The sequence below is a fragment of the Chiloscyllium punctatum genome, chromosome 11 (assembly GCF_047496795.1).
Source record: "Chiloscyllium punctatum isolate Juve2018m chromosome 11, sChiPun1.3, whole genome shotgun sequence".
NCBI classification, from domain to species: Eukaryota; Metazoa; Chordata; class Chondrichthyes; order Orectolobiformes; family Hemiscylliidae; genus Chiloscyllium; species Chiloscyllium punctatum.
This window is the reverse complement of record NC_092749.1, coordinates 116,660,155-116,674,453: the sequence shown is the minus strand read 5'-3', so window position 1 is coordinate 116,674,453 and position 14,299 is coordinate 116,660,155. Positions and strand designations below refer to the sequence as shown.

Sequence of the window (14,299 nt, the reverse complement as noted above, 5' to 3'; positions counted from 1 at the left end):
GCCTTGATATCATTCCTGACCAGCAATGCAACTTCTCTCCCCTCTTTTACTTCTCTCCCTATCCTGTCTGAAGCAGCTATATCCTCGAACATTTAGTTGCCAATCATGCTCTTCCTCAATCAAGTCTCTGTGATCGCAATAACGTCATACTCCCAGGCACCGAGCGAAGCCCTAAGTTCATCTGCCTTACCCACTCTGCTCCTTGTATTAACGTACATGCACTTCAGGCTGCCAGTTCTTTTGCATTCATCTGCTTTCTGCCTATGCTTCCCCTTGGTAATGCTAACTTTGTGATCCTTACAGTCTCCAGTTTCCACCTCACTGTCTAGTAGTCTTCTCTTCTGATTCCCAGCCCCTGCCACATTAGTTTAAAACGTTCCCAACAGCAGTTGCAAAAAACTCCCCCAAGGACATTAGTTCCAGTCTGGTTCAGATATAAACCGCCCAATTTGTAATAGTCCCACCTCTCCAGAACCAGTCCCAATATCCCACAAATCTGAACCCTGCCCTCCTACTCCTGATGCATCCCAGCTATTCAAGAAAACCTAAACTCTACACACCAAGGTCAGAAGTCACATGATACAAGGTCATAATCTAACAGGTTTATTTGAAATCATTAGCTTTTGAAGCTCTGCTCTTTTGTCAGGTGAGGTGAAGTTGCAGCACAGTGGTTCAGTGGTTAGCACTGCTGCCTCACAGCACCAGGAACGCGGGTTCGATTCCAGCCTCAGGCGACCATCTGTGTGGAGTTTGCACATTCTCCCTGTGTCTGTATGGGTTCCTCCAGGTACTCTGGTTTCTTCTCACAGTCCAAAAATGTGCAGGTTAAGTGAATTGGCTACTCTAAATTGCCCATTGTGTTCATTAGTCAGGGGTAAATGTAGAGTAATAGGGTAGGGGAATGGGTCTGGATGGGTTACTCTTCAGAGGGTGGGTGTGGACCTGTTGGGCCAAATGGCCTGTTTCCCCACTGTGGTGATTCTATGAAGTGAAGCACACAGGCACAGAATTTATAGCCAAAGAGATCAAAAGATCAAATAGCGTGAATGGAGTGTCAAAAGCTGATTAGCAAGTGAAGGGATGACATTTTACCCAATAAATTGACACAGAGAGACAATTACAAAAAAATTAAAAATAAGATGGTGCTAGAGACAAACCAAATGACCAGAATAACATAGTAGCTATAAGAATTGCATGCCGAGGGTCTAACAAGCAATCCAAAACTGTACAAACTAATTAATGTGGAGAGATCATAAGTTATAAAATCCCTGCAGCATGGAAACAGGGCATTCGCCCCAACAAATCCACACTGACCCTCTGAAGAGTAACCCACCCAGATCCATCCCCTTACCCTAATACTCTACATTTACACTTTAATGCACCTCATCTACACATCCCTGAACACTATGAGCAACTTAGCATAGCCATTTCAACTAACCTGCACATCTTTGGGCTATGGGAGGAAACCGGAGCACCTGGAGGAAACCCACGCAGATACAGGGAGAATGTGCAAGCTCCACACAGTCACCCAAGACTGGAATCGAACCCTGGTCCATGGCACTGTGCTAACCATTGAACCACCATGCTGCCTTATCAAGGTGATGGTGTCAAAATAGGAAATAAGGAAGATCTTACAAATACAGAACAGTATGGAGAGGTTACATGTATTGTAATATGAACCCAAGATCATGGTTGAGACCATCTGCATGGGGACGGAACTGGCAATAGTATTATCACTGGACAGTTAACCCAGAGGCCGAGATAATGTTCTGAGGACCTGGGTTCAAATCCCGCCACGGCAGATGGTGAAATCTGAATTAAATAAAAAGAAAAAAAATCTGGAATTGAAAGTCTAATGATGACCATGAATCCATTCCGATTGTCGGAAAAACCCATCTGGTTCACTGATGTCCTTGAGGGAACGAAACTGACATTGTTACCTTGTCTGGCCTACATCTGACTCCAGACCCACAGCAATGTGGTTGACTCTTAACTGCCCTCTGAGCAATAAATGCTGCCTAGCCAGCGACACCCTCTTCCCACAAATATTCTGCATTGTTGTGTATCTTAAATGCCGCCTTGAAGGATGCTCACTCGAAGACTGGAGGCTGAATGTCCTTGACCGCTGATGTCTTCCGCGACTGGGAGGGAATATTTCCATTTGGCAACTGTTGTACAGTGTCCATTAATTCTTCGACGTAGCATCTGCATGGTCTTGCCAATATACCAGGCCTCAGGACATCCTTGCCTGCAGTGTCTGAGGTAGACACATTGGCCAACTCACATGAATATCTGTCGTGTACATGTTGGACCCTAGGTGATGGTGTATGTCAATGATATGGCATATCTTGAGAGATTGCCATGGCAGGTATGTGTGGTGTTGTGGTTGATGTTGTCCTGAAGGCTGGGTAGATGGCTGCAAATGATGGCCTGTTTAAGGTTTGATGGATGAGTGCATTGTGCAACAATTGCCAGACGGGAAAGTTCCCTCCCAGTTGGGGAACACAGATTAAGGACATTCAGCCTCCAATCTTCAGATAAGCATCCTCCAAGGCAGTCTTTGAGATACACAACAACACAGAATCACCAAACAGAAACTGATAGCCAACTTCTATACCCACGAAAACGGTCTCAACCATGATCTTGGGTTCATGTTGTGCTCCTGTTCTGTATTTGTAAAATTTTCCTTACTGTCCTGTTTTGACACCATCACCTGATAACTTGTTATGATCTCTCTACCTTAATTAGTTTGTACAGTTTTAGATTTCTCATTACTTTGGTTAGACCTTCGGCATATGACCCCTATACCTATCATGTTATGCCAGCCATCTGGCTTGTATCCAGCACCATATTGTTTTTAAATTTTTGTAACTATCTCTGATTATTAATCAGATAAAACATCAACCCTTCACTTGCTAGTCAGTTGTTGACACCTTACTCACACCATCTGACACTCTTGATCACTTGCAAAGACTTGTTATTCAGCCTGTTGACACTCCACTTTGCATTTGTACGATCTTTTGATTTTTCTACCTATAAATTCTGTGCCTATGTGCTTCTCTTCACTTCACCTGATGAAGCAGCAGCACTTTGAAAGCTTGAGGTTTCAAATAAACTGTTAGACTATAACTTGGCATTGTGTGTCTTTTGACCTTGTCAACAACAGTCCAACACTGTCACCTCCACTTCATGTCTACATATCAATGAAGAGATTCCTTATTTCAGCTGGGTAGCTAATGAGTTTTTGCAGTAGATTTGCAAATACAATCTCACATGACACACCATGGTATTATGGCTACCTAAAATTCAACAAAGGAAGCTAAGTTGAATCACCCATACAAGCATGACATTTTCTCACTTAAGATGACAAGCGGAAAGATTTAAATACTTAAAACGTTAAAACTACATATACACATTGGATTAGGCTATCCAAAGCTGGAAAATTAATATATGTTACTAATCATATTAAATAATTACTATAGGTCTATAGCAATTACTATATTTACTGTAACAGATTGCACTGTCTGTAAATTGGTCCAAGCACCAATAATCATGCCATTTCTGCCTAACATTAACTTTTTGTCCAAAATAAGGCTCATTATCTTCATAGGAAAATGTGCATCCTCTTTTCCCTATTACCCTAGAAATCAAGCAAAAATACCCATCACATTTTCTAATGATAAAACAAACACATTATTCAGTATTCTTATGTTGGAATTTCTGAAAAGAAAAACATATTGCTGAAGATTTCACTTTAACTCATCAGGAAAAATGCAAGAATATGCAATTTCAAACCACCAACCATTTATACCACAGCAGAAAAGGGTACAGATTGATTGGCAAGTCATAGAATTTTACAGTACAGTCAGCCATTCAACCCATCATGCCTGTAGCTCCAGAAAGAGCTACCCAGCTAGCCCCACTCCCTAGCCCGCTAACTACTTCATTTTCAAACCATATCCAGCTCTCTTTTGAAATGTTGTATGGAATCCATCTCTACCATTGTCTCAGGCAGCATATTCTAAATCCTAACAACTCTTGAGTAAAAACAGTTTCTCCTCACCTCACTCCTAGTTCTCTTAGAATCATAGAATCCCTATAGTTCAGAAGCAGGCCAGCCTTCTGAACAGCATCCCACCCAGACCCACTCCTATCCTTATATCCTATATTTCCCATAGCTAATTCACCTAACATACACATCCCTGAACACTATAAGCAATTTAGCATGGCCAATTCACCTAACCTGCATATCGCTGGACTGTGGGAAGAAACCAAAGCACCCAGAGGAAACCCACGCAGACACAGGGAGGACATGCAAACTCCACACAGTCACACGAGAGTGGAATCAAACCCGGTCCCTGTTGCAGTAAGGCAACAGTGCTAACCACTGAGCCACCATGCCACCTCTATCTTGCTGACAATATTGAAATTGTGATCCTTAGTTACTGATATACCAACTAATATAAACAGAAGATCATTCTTCACCCTGTCAAAATTGTTCATAATTTTGAATGCCTCAATAAGAACATCTCTGAATCATCTCTGCTCCAAGGAGAATAAACACAATCTCTCCAACATCTCTTTGCGTCTCAAACCCTTCATTCCTGGTACCTTCAGGTAAATCTCCTCTGAACTCTCATCAGGGCTTTAACATCCTTTCTTAAATGAGGTGCCCAGAACAGATCACAATAGTCCAAATACAATCTGACCAATGATTTGTAGAGGCATAGCATCACTTCTCCACTTTTACTCTCTAAGTCAAGTCTGATTGGCCGAGGTATTGCTATGGAGAAAGCGATGAGGAACCATAGGCTCCTGAGTTTGCCGATCATTTAGAAAAAGGCACAACATTTGACTATATTCCTTTCATTTTCAAAGAATGGGTCACTATGCATCAACATATGTCACTTCTAGCAAGTGTTAATCAGCTATGTTACAAAATTGATTGATTACTTTAAACTGATGGTTAGCATATCTATTAACAGTCAGAAGTGTTGTACGAGCACTTCCAAACTACAGAACCACTTATTACAAATGTTTTATTTGGGGTTTTGTAATTACAGGCTTCACTGATGAATATACACATTGAGATTTATATGCTGTAATCAGCAATCTTGTAAAATAGGGCTCCTAGCCGTTTGCTCACTTTGCAACCCTGATGCAGAAATACAGCACAGCACAACTACACTTCAGAACATTGACCATCCTAATCAGATCATTGCCCACCATGCATGGTGCAAACTCGTAAATGTCATAAATCTGGCAGTCTCAAATCAAAGAAGGTAAAACTGCGTTTGTAAACACAGCTTTCTTGGTGGATCCATTATAGATGTAGTCATTTATTAGGGTACCTGAATAAAGAAATTTTGAAGCTAAAAGCAAAATTAATTTAAATGTCTATCAGACATTTCAACTAGATTTTATTGCCATAAAGATAAATAATATAGGGCGGAGCGTTTGTTAGAATTCTGTGAAGTTGTCAGTGGGATTTTTGCAGAAGAGCACTAGGTCAGAGCTAGAAGCAAACAAGCTATCAGGTGTAAGCACTGAGTTCAGCAGGCAGGGGAAAGTATTTGCCAACAACTGTAAATATCTGAGAAAGAGCCGAGTAGAGCTATTAAAAATCAAAACGTTTTTAGTTTCATGTTAAGCAAGTGCACGGGAATTGAGTGAAGTCAGGTTTGAGTTGATAAGTCCAAGACTTTACAAGGCAGTTGCAGAACAAGCTTGATGTGGAATCCAAGAAAGTGGGATTAGTATAGATGGGCTGGTACAGACTCAATGGGTCAAAGGGCCTCTTCTTAGTGTATCACTCTATGATTCTAACCTGAAAAGGACATCCAAGAATTTCTGAGGCAAGTCAGCATAAAATAGAATGTTCAGTTGAGCATTTTAGTCTAAAATGTCCATAGCTGTGTTTTAATGTGGTTTTCAAAGTAAAATGCAAATAAGTACTTAAGTCAGTATTTATTTAGAGTATTTGTTTGAAGTAATTGTGGTGTAGTAATAGTCATTTGTTTATGAAACTGTGGAACCTTGAGGATTCAATATTTTAATTCCTCTTTAAACATTCACAAAGTTCACTATGGGATCATAATAGTTTAATTGGTTGGAAGATACTTTGGGATGTCTCCTAGTCATAAAACGTACTAAATGGGCCAGGAGGTCTGGGTTCAAATTCCGTCTGTTCTGAAGGTGCATCATTATATGTCTGAATAAGTTAATTAACAAATTTAGAAAGCACAACATGAATTCAGGTCTGTCTTTCTTATAATATACAAGTCTCCTCAGAACTGATATTTATAATTGTTTTAAGGCCAAAAAGTCTGTAAACGGTTGAATACCAACAAGCATGTCCAAATTCATTCAGATCTCAAGGGGTCAAAACAGCCTAAATTTTCTCAAGACTATTTCTGTCCCAATATACAATATGGGGGGGAGATACAAGCTCTGAAATATGGTTCAATTCAGAACAAGGTGCATGCTCAATAATTCTGAGACATGTAGCTACAGCTTGCAAATAGTACAGGATTAATGATTATCAAAGGAAATTTAGTTAGGGAACAAGATGCTGAAGGCGAACAGTCACTTTGGTCACACTGCCATCTGAAGTTACACAACTCAACCAAACATTCTGGGTTTTCTGAACAGAACTGACTTGTCAAAAAGAGATATTCCAGCAGTCTTAGTCAGACATGTTTTCTGAGGTCACAGCTTCCTGTGAAAGTCAGTCTAGAACATTCACTGGAGTGTTTTTTTAAAAATGACTGGACCCAAGCTTTCAGTTTGTAACTTTTGGTCAAGTCAGAAAATTTGTGTTTTGAAGAGAATGGCACAAATTATTTTTCATGGCAATAAGTGCCCTCTGCAATAATCATATCAAATGGTTGGCACTCCAAATAAAAACATTTAAACTAAAAATTTAATCTCATCTGATGAGCAGACATTAAGCACAGTCTTGAACAGCTAGAGTTGACATTTCAAAGCATCAAGAGAAATAAATTTGTCTCAATTGCTGAACTTCTGTAGATTATTGACAGCCACAAAAATGTGCTTTTATAACCACTCACTTTTGCAGATTTGATGTGCTGAGAAACTCTCTCAACATTGCGATTCAGTTCAATTAGCTTTGGCTCCACCACTTCACGACACATGGTACCATTATTTTTCATGAGGGAAACAGCTTGGTCATGTATATCATCAACTTGCAAACTGATTCCATCCAGTTCAAATTGAAAACGCTGCAAGACAATTTCAACAGTTACAATGATCTAAATTTTGAAGAATGCCTGTGCAGATTGATAGAACTCACTTGACAAAGTTCACAGTGAGTATTGAACATTCCGTTCCTAATTCATCTGTTTACATATTCAGCAATTACTGCAAAGGTGAGAAATACTAAGACATTTGTTCAGTTATATTAAACCAAATGTATTCCATAAATTGGATTACTAACTTCTTCGTGAAGAGATTGCAAGCATGTGTACTACACATTTTAAGATGACAAATAGTCACACTAGGAAGTCAACAACCTTAAGCTAGGTGAATGAATGGAGTTCAACTTTTCTGGTCATAACACTCCACTCTTAGGTTTATTTAGATTTATAGAAATATGTAGGAGGTTTATGTAAGTATGTCTCTTTTCCACTAACGTGGAGAGGTTACAGGGGCTAAATTAACATGAAGATGACATTTATTCAATTATGGTATCAAGAAGCCCAACCAAATTTAACACATTGATAATCAGGGTGGAAGTTGTCCCAAGCAGAAATAAAGATTCCCATTTGAGAATTGATCACTTCAATCTCGGACTTTTCTGGAGGAGTTCCTCATCATAGTGATGTAGGCCTAATCATCGTTAATTGCTTCATCAGTGATCTTCCCTTCAATATAGGGTCAGAATTTGGGATGGGCACTAGTGGTTACACAGTGTTGAATATCATTTTCAATTCCTCAGAAACTGAATCAGTTCCCCAGCCATATACTTCATGACTAGGAGAACTTTCAGGCTCTAGCTTGTAAATAACAAGTAATATTTTCAGTACATATGTGCCACACAATGCCAAGTTATAGTCTAACAGTTTATTTGAAACCTCAAGTTTTGAACAGGAGAATATTAAAATCTCCTCTTGAAGTTCAACAGCACTGTCACCAATACCCCCTCACCAATGTCCTGAGCATTACCATCAAGCAGAAAAAAAACTGGACCATTACTCCCTGATCCTCTCTGGCTACTGGTGTGAAAACTGGAGGACAGCTAACATTAGATTGTTTAAAAAAAATTTAAAAAGGAATAGACAAATTATTCTTGCTGGAGGGAAAACTATTAGAAATAAATTAGGGTTGGATAAATCTTCATTTACAGAGAACATGGTTGGTCAAGGTAAGATTGTAAGCCAGCTAACGGGTAGTGGATTTGATGCGGTTTTATGGCAAGATTTTCAATAAGACCCCATTTGGCAAAATAATCATAAAGAAGTCCACATGGGATCCAAGGCAAAGAGGCAAGTTGGATCCAAAATTGGTTTAGAGGCAGAAAGCAAAGGATAATAATTTAATAGGAATGACTGTGACTGGAAGGCTGCTTCCTGTCTGGTTCCACAAAGCTTAACAGTAGGTCACTTGCTTATGGTATATATTGATGTTTCAGACTTAATGTAGACAGTACAATTAAGAGTTTGGCACAGTATATAAAAAGTGGTTCTATACTTGATAGTGATGATCAGAACAGTAGCAAATGGAGTTCAGTCTGGATAATTATCATGTAATTTATTAACAATACACAATAATTGGTTTATACTGAGAAATGTGGAGGGACCTTGAAGTGAAGTCCATAGATTCCAAAAGGTAGTTAGACAGGGAGATATGGTGCTAAGAAAGAATATAGGAAACTTGCTTTAATAACCAAGGCACAGATTATGTAAGCTGAGAAACTTTGCTGGATTTATTTAAAACAACACTGGTGCATTACAGGAAACATTTAATTTCATTAGGAGAGGATAGAGTGGAGATTCACAACAATGTTTTCTACGACTGGAGAATTTCAGTTATCAGGCAAGACTCGATAAGACGAGGTTATGTATGTGAAATAGAGGAGGCTTGTTGGGAGATTTAATTTAAGTCCATAAAAATTATGTCTAGATGGAGTAAATAGGAAGCCCCGATATCCCCTAAATTGAGGAATCCACAATCAGCACAATAAATTTATATCACGGCCTGGGAGATCAGGAGGGAAACTGGAATCACTGACTAATAGGGAATCTGAAAGACTGAGAACCCCCAAACGCATTTCAAAATTACTCAGATATACAGTTGAATAAATCACAACCTACAAGGCTACAACCAAGAGCTGGAAAGCCAGATTAAGGTAGGTGAGAACCTATCAGCCAGGAAGGACATGCCGACCAAATGATCTCCTCTTGCGCTTTAAATTTGTATGAAATTGCTGAAGCTGTTCATGACTATTCAACTGGCTCATGACAGAGAAAAAAACATTTCTTGATATGAAATCATTACACTGAACTTAGTAACACTGTTAAAAAGGAAGAAAGAAATCAGAAGCCAATTGCCTAACAAGGACCTACATACCAAAAGTATTACAGAAAGGCAACAAAAGCAACATAGTTCAGTGACTGCCGTAACTGAGAGGGATATTATCCCACTGACTATTTATCGACTGACCATGTCCATTTTCGCAAGGGCTGAATCAAAGAATAAATCTGTTACAAATACTTGTCGTAGTTTGGGCCTCCCTTAGTCTCTGTACATTGCTAGGAATGTTGGCACCATTATTGGCCAGCTTTTATTGACTATCCTTAGTTGCCATTTAACTGATTGGTCTTTTAGGCCATTTGAAAGGCTCATTAAGAGCCAACTACATTACTGTAGGCAAGGATTTCCAAGAGGCATTCAATGATGTACCACATATTAGGCTATCTGCAATTAGGGGAGTGCCTCATGGATCAGCGTTGGATCCACAATTATTTCCAAGATACATTAATGACTTGGTTGAGGAAAATGAATGCATTATCGCCAAATGAGTGGATGACACAGGAATAAGTGAGAAGGCAAATAGTGAGGATGACACAAAAAGTTTACAGAATATTGTCAGCTTAAGCAGGCAAATACTTATATTGTGGGAAAACATCAGGTCAAGTACTTCGGTAGGAAAAATAGAAGAGCTGAATTGTGACAAAGGATGTTGCAGAGGGACATAGATAAGCTGCAGGGCTAGGATGAGACATGGCAAATGGAGTTTAATGTGGGAAAATGTGAGGTGATTCACTTTGGAAGAAGTAACAGGAATACAGAGTATTGGGCTTATAGTAAGATTCTTGGTAGTGTAGATGAGCAGAGAGATCTCGGTGTCCAGGTACACACAACCTTGAAAGTTGACACCCAGGTTGATAAGGTATACAGTGTTTTGGTTTTTGTTGGTAGAGGGATTGAGTTTTGGAACCATAAGATCATGCTGCAGTTGTGTGCAAAACTCTTGTGTGGCCACATCTGGAGTATTGCACACAGTTCTGGTCACTGCATTATTGGAAGGATGTGGAAGCTTTGGAAAGGGTTCAGAGGAGATTTACTAGGATGTTGCCTGGTATGGAGACAAGGTCTTATGAGGAAAGGCTGAGGGACTTGATGCTTTTTTTTAAAGAGAGAATAAAGTTGAGAGGTAACTTAATTGAGACATATAAGCTAATCAGAGGGTTAGATAGGTTGGACAGCGAGAGCCTTTTTCCTCAGATGGCAATGGCTAGCACAAAGGGTGCTTTAAATTGAGGTGTGATAGACATAGGACAGATGTCATAGGGAGTTGCTTTACTCAGAGTGTACTAGAAGCTTGGAACGCACCACCTGCAACAGTAGCAGACTCGACAATTTTAAGAGCATTTAAATGGTCATTGGATAGACATATGGACGAGAATGGAATAGTGTAGGTTAGATGGGTTTCAGATTGAATCCACAGTTTGGCGCAACATCGAGGGCCCTAGGGCCTGTACTACACAGTAATGTTCTATGAGTTGTGGAAGACTGAAGAAAGCTGCAACAGAAAAGGATCGGAGGGTCCTACTGTATGAGTGACAAAAAGATCATTTCCACGTTCAGGGGATAACAGGGAAGCAAATAGAATATTGGTCTTTAATGTAAAAACATAAAAATGGGGAAGTCTTGCTAGAAGTATAAGTCACTAATTAGGCCACATCTCGAATATGGTCAGCAATTTTGGTACCCTTTTCTGAAAGGAGGAATACTGCCAATGGAGACAGTCAAGAGAAGGTTCACTAGGTTGAGCCTGGTTATGGAGTAAAAACAATGACTGCAGATGCTGAAAACCAAATACTGAATTAGTGGTGCTGGAAGAGCACAGCAGTTCAGGCAGCATCCAACGAGCAGCGAAATCGACGTTTCGGGCAAAAGCCCTTCATCAGGAATTTAGGTTGGGCCTGCAGTCATTGGAATACAGAAGAATAGAAGTGACCTTATTGAAACTCTTGGGGCTCCCTGGAAGTGGCCACGCAAGTTGATAGGATGGAGGAGAAGGCATATAGCATGCTTGCCTTTATTGGTTTGGGAATGGAGTACAAGAGTCAGGATATCATGTTGCAGCCTTATAAGACTTTGGTTAGGCCACACTTGGAGTACTGTGCTCAGTTCTGGGCACCACATTACAGGAAGGATGTGGAGGCTTTGGAAAGAGTGCAGAAGAGGAATACTAGGATGCTGCCTGGCATACAGGATATAAACTATAAGGAGAAGCTAGAAAAACTCAGGTGTTTTCTCTGGAGCGATGGAGGCTGAGGGGAGACTTCATGGAAGTCTGCAAAATTAAGGGATGCATTGGTAGGGTTGATGGCCAGAATCTTTCTCCCAGTCAAAATGTCTCAATCTAGGCGGCATGCATTTATGGTGATGGTGGTGGTGGGGAGTTAGGGAGGTGTTCAAATGAGCTGCGAGGTCAATTTTTGTTACACAGAGAGTAATCGGAGTATGGAGCACACTGCCAGAGGTAGTGGTGGAGACAGATGTGTTTGCAATTAAGAGGCTTTTAGATAAGCATACGAATATGCAAGGAATGGAACAATATGGACTAGGGACAGCAGAAGGGATTAGTTTAATTTGGAGTCATGTTTGGAACAACATCGTGGACCAAAGGATACGTTCCTGCATTGTATAGTTCTATGTTCTATGAAACATACAGGATTCTTAGAGTACTTGACAATGTTGATGCAGAAAGGCTGTTTTCCCTTATGGGAGACCAGAGGGCATCATCTCAGAGGAAGGATTCACCCTTAAGAAAGAAGCAGGTAAAACATAAGTGTGGAGGAATTTCTTCTCTCGGGGGTAGTGAATCTTCAGAATTCTTTACTGCAGATGGCTGTTGACACTGGGTCATTAAGAATACTCATGACCGAGATATACAGATTTTTAATCAGTGAGGGGATCGAGCATTATCGTGAAAGGCACAAAAGTGAAGTTAAGCATTTTCAGATTAGTCATGTCACTGAATGGTGGCCATGATGTGGCAATGCCAGTGTTGGACTAGGGTGGACAAAGTCAAAAGTCACACAACACCAGGAATAGTCCCAACAGGTTTATTAAAATCACAAACTTTTAGAGCACTGCTTCTTTACCTGATGATAGAGCTGTGCTCTGAAAGCTTGTGATTTTAATAAACTTGTTGCGTTACTTCTGAGACTGAATGGTAGAGTAGACTTGATGGGCCAAATGACCTACTTCTATTCTGGATTTTATAATTTCTTCCTGAAAGGAAGAACATTTGTGAACCTGATAGATCTTTAGGACAGCTGCTACATGGTTACCATTAAGTGATCTTTAAATTCCAGATTTCTTCCTTATTGAATTGAAATTTCACCATCTGCCATAGTGAGATTCAAATCCATATTCGAGAACACTAGCCTGGGGTTCTCAATTACTACTCTAATTACATTATCACAAGGCCACCACCTCTCCCTTTCACATGGCCCATGACTGGCAACACTTTCTCTATCCAAGAGAATCAGAAATCTACGTAATGTTATCTCATTGGAGGTTATTTTCCAATGCTTAAAAATCATCTGCAACACAAAAAGAATTTACATCAAGATGATAGGGTAGGGAGGAAATACACAACCAAACAATATTTGTCTGCAAGAACATATTTTGGGGAAACACTTCAAGATGCAAATCTCCCCCAGTACAGAAATCTGCCAACTTTATTATGTTGTCACCTTAAGTATTTCTTCTCTTTCACAGTCTGGTTTCTTAGCAATCTCATCTAACAGAATTTCCGTTTGATACAGCCAGGTGCTTATGTGTGCAACATTTTGATCAAAGCCTTCCATTTGTTTTTGATAATCCTACAAAGGAAGATGTTACAAAACAATTCAGAAAACCAATGTGAAAATTATGTTGTGCTTTTATCCATCATAATGCAGAAAGTAATAGGAAATCATGCTTTGACTTGAGAAAAATATTTAAGATGGTAACAGTACAAGGTATTCACTATGAGACAAGTTTACAATAATACTTCACTATAATTGCATGAAAGATTACCATATTTGAATTAAATATGCATAGATATAATCTAGAGAGGCTAGTTTTCCGAAGATCTGAAAGCTTTGAGATACAACGGAGAATTTTCTATAACATCTGACCATTATGCTAAAAAAAGTTATGAAAGAAATTCTGAAGTTCATAGTGTCATGTCCCACTTTTCTATAACTTTTATTTGCTCATAGATGTGGGCATCACAGGAAGGCCAGCATTTAAAACCCATCCTGTATTGTCCACAAAAGGTGCTGGTGAACTGATTTCCATAAACATTGCAGACTGATTGGTGTAGGAACACCCCTGATGCTAAGTGGAAGAGTAGTCCAAAAGTTTAATGCTGCAACAATTAAAGAACAGCAATATACTTCCAAATCAAATTTAGACTATCTCATAGATGGTACACATTACAGAGACTGTGCTTTGGTGGTGAAGAGTCTGAATGCTGCTGAAGGTAGTGGTTTTGTTGTCAATCAAGTGGATAGCTTTGTCTTGGATGGTGTCAAGCTTCTTGAGCTGCACTCATCCAGACAAGTGAGGAGTATTCCATCACACTCCTGACTTGTGCCTTATAAATGGTCTTTGGGGAGAGAGATGATGATTTACTCACTGCAGAATTTTCAGTCTCTGACCTGCTCAGGTAACCACAGCATTTGTATGGCTGACCCAGTTCAGATTCTGATCAATGGTGTAGCAAGCGATCCAAAATGGCAATGCCATAGAATGTCAAGGTTGGTGGTCAAATTGT

General features: G+C 39.7%; 1 protein-coding gene across 15 annotated transcripts in view; it reads right to left on the bottom strand.

Annotated features, from left to right (window-relative positions):
• Positions 1–14,299, bottom strand: part of LOC140483389 (utrophin-like) — a 737,248-nt gene that overhangs the window by 397,500 nt on the left and 325,449 nt on the right. For 14 of the 15 annotated variants that reach the window (XM_072581625.1, XM_072581633.1, XM_072581634.1 and 11 more), the window contains 2 exons: positions 13,233–13,361; positions 7,071–7,241 (listed from right to left, as the gene is read on the bottom strand). In XM_072581625.1, the coding sequence (XP_072437726.1) occupies positions 7,071–7,241; positions 13,233–13,361 (300 nt within the window). The remainder of the gene's footprint in view (positions 1–7,070; positions 7,242–13,232; positions 13,362–14,299) is intronic. The other variant, XM_072581636.1, reaches the window with a different exon arrangement.